Below are 1,450 nucleotides of genomic sequence, written 5' to 3'. Positions count from 1 at the left end.
TCAATAACTTGCATCCCTAATTTAGACAGGAATGAAATTAATTTTTATCTACTCATTCATGTAATTAATCGTTTTAATGATTTGGCTGATTAATCGAAAAAAAAAATCAACAGATTAATCGATTATTAAAATAATCGTTGGTTGCAGCCCTAATCCTTTCCCCTTAAGACTTTTTAATCTGAACATAGATTAAATTCCAGGCTGAAAGTCATGAAAATAGAAAGGTTAGCAGAAAAAGCATGAGTGTTTCTGCGAGGCCCTGTAAAATATGATCTTTATTTTACAGGTAAACTGAAACCTTTTGGAGAAGTCAAAGAAAACACATCAGCTAATAAACCTGTGGTGTCCAATCCACGTCAGGACATTTACAAACAGCACAAAGTCCAGTCCAGGTGAGTGTGGATGAATGTTGGACTACAGGTCCTCTTCAGTCATGTCCTAAAGCTGTGCTGTCTCACAGGGACGATCGAAGAATGAAAGAAGTGGACAACCGCAGGCAGAAGAAAGAACGTCTGCTCGGAGCGAGGAGAGGCCTTGTGATGAACTAGATCTGTGCTTCATGGAAACTTTTCTTTATGCTTCCTGTTCTTGTGTAAATAATTTACAGTCTTTTAAGACAACTGTAGGAAAGTAGAGGAACCTGCATCTCCTGTCCATCTTCTTTTTAAACAGTTTTTGTACCGTTTGATATGAAACAATTTTAGTTTTTGTTTTACAATCTTTAGGGGAAACGTTAAGATATAAACGTGACCTAAAACAATCCATAACATTGTTTTATTAAAATTTCTACCTGTTTTCCCAAATGTCATGTTTTGTTGGCTGCTTTTTCTTTTCTATAATAAATCCTTAAATATTTGCACATGGAAGGTCTTTATTTAGTGTCCTCCCTCTGGGCCTGGAGGTACTGTTGTCTGGCTGTGTGTTAGTGTGGGGTCCGGACATCACCGGTGGTCTTGTGTACCAGATCTCCTGAATGAAATGATATATTTACTTATAGTAACTCCATTAGGGTAGAACTCAGTCTGATTAGATTTGGGTGTCAAAGCTCATTTATTATGACTTTTAACCCTCCTATAGTTTTTGGGGTCAATTTGAGCCCATTCAATGTTTATCATTCTAAAAATAGTAGTTAACTTTTTTTCTTTTGCTTCATATTTCATGACTTTTCCTAATTTGATGAGGACAACTGATAAAACATAAAATTGTCATAATATTTTCTCAATGAGCTGAATACACTCACCGGCCACTTTATTAGGTACACCACGCTAGTAACGGGTTGGACCCCCTTTTGCCTTCAGAACTGCCTCAATTCTTCGTGGCATANAGATGTGTCTCACTCCCTGTGACCGTAGATGTCTCACTCCCTGTGACTGTAGATGCGTCTCACTCCCTGTGACTGTAGATGCGTCTCACTCCCTGTGACTGTAGATGCGTCTCACTCCCTGTGACT

At 38.2% G+C, this 1,450-nt stretch overlaps 1 protein-coding gene across 1 annotated transcript in view; it reads left to right on the top strand.

Moving 5' to 3' along the window:
• Positions 1 to 859, top strand: part of nusap1 (nucleolar and spindle associated protein 1) — a gene marked incomplete at its 5' end in the record, with an annotated part of 7,657 nt that extends 6,798 nt beyond the window's left edge. The window contains 2 exon segments of the mRNA XM_014000254.1: positions 287 to 392; positions 461 to 859. Of these exon segments, the coding sequence (XP_013855708.1) occupies positions 287 to 392; positions 461 to 548 (194 nt within the window).
• Positions 860 to 1,450: the final 591 nt, after the last annotated feature.

The sequence above is a fragment of the Austrofundulus limnaeus genome, unplaced genomic scaffold (assembly GCF_001266775.1).
Source record: "Austrofundulus limnaeus strain Quisiro unplaced genomic scaffold, Austrofundulus_limnaeus-1.0 Scaffold2865, whole genome shotgun sequence".
NCBI lineage: Eukaryota > Metazoa > Chordata > Actinopteri > Cyprinodontiformes > Rivulidae > Austrofundulus > Austrofundulus limnaeus.
The sequence above is the reverse complement of the archived record's forward strand: the minus strand, read 5'-3'. Positions and strand labels throughout refer to the sequence as shown.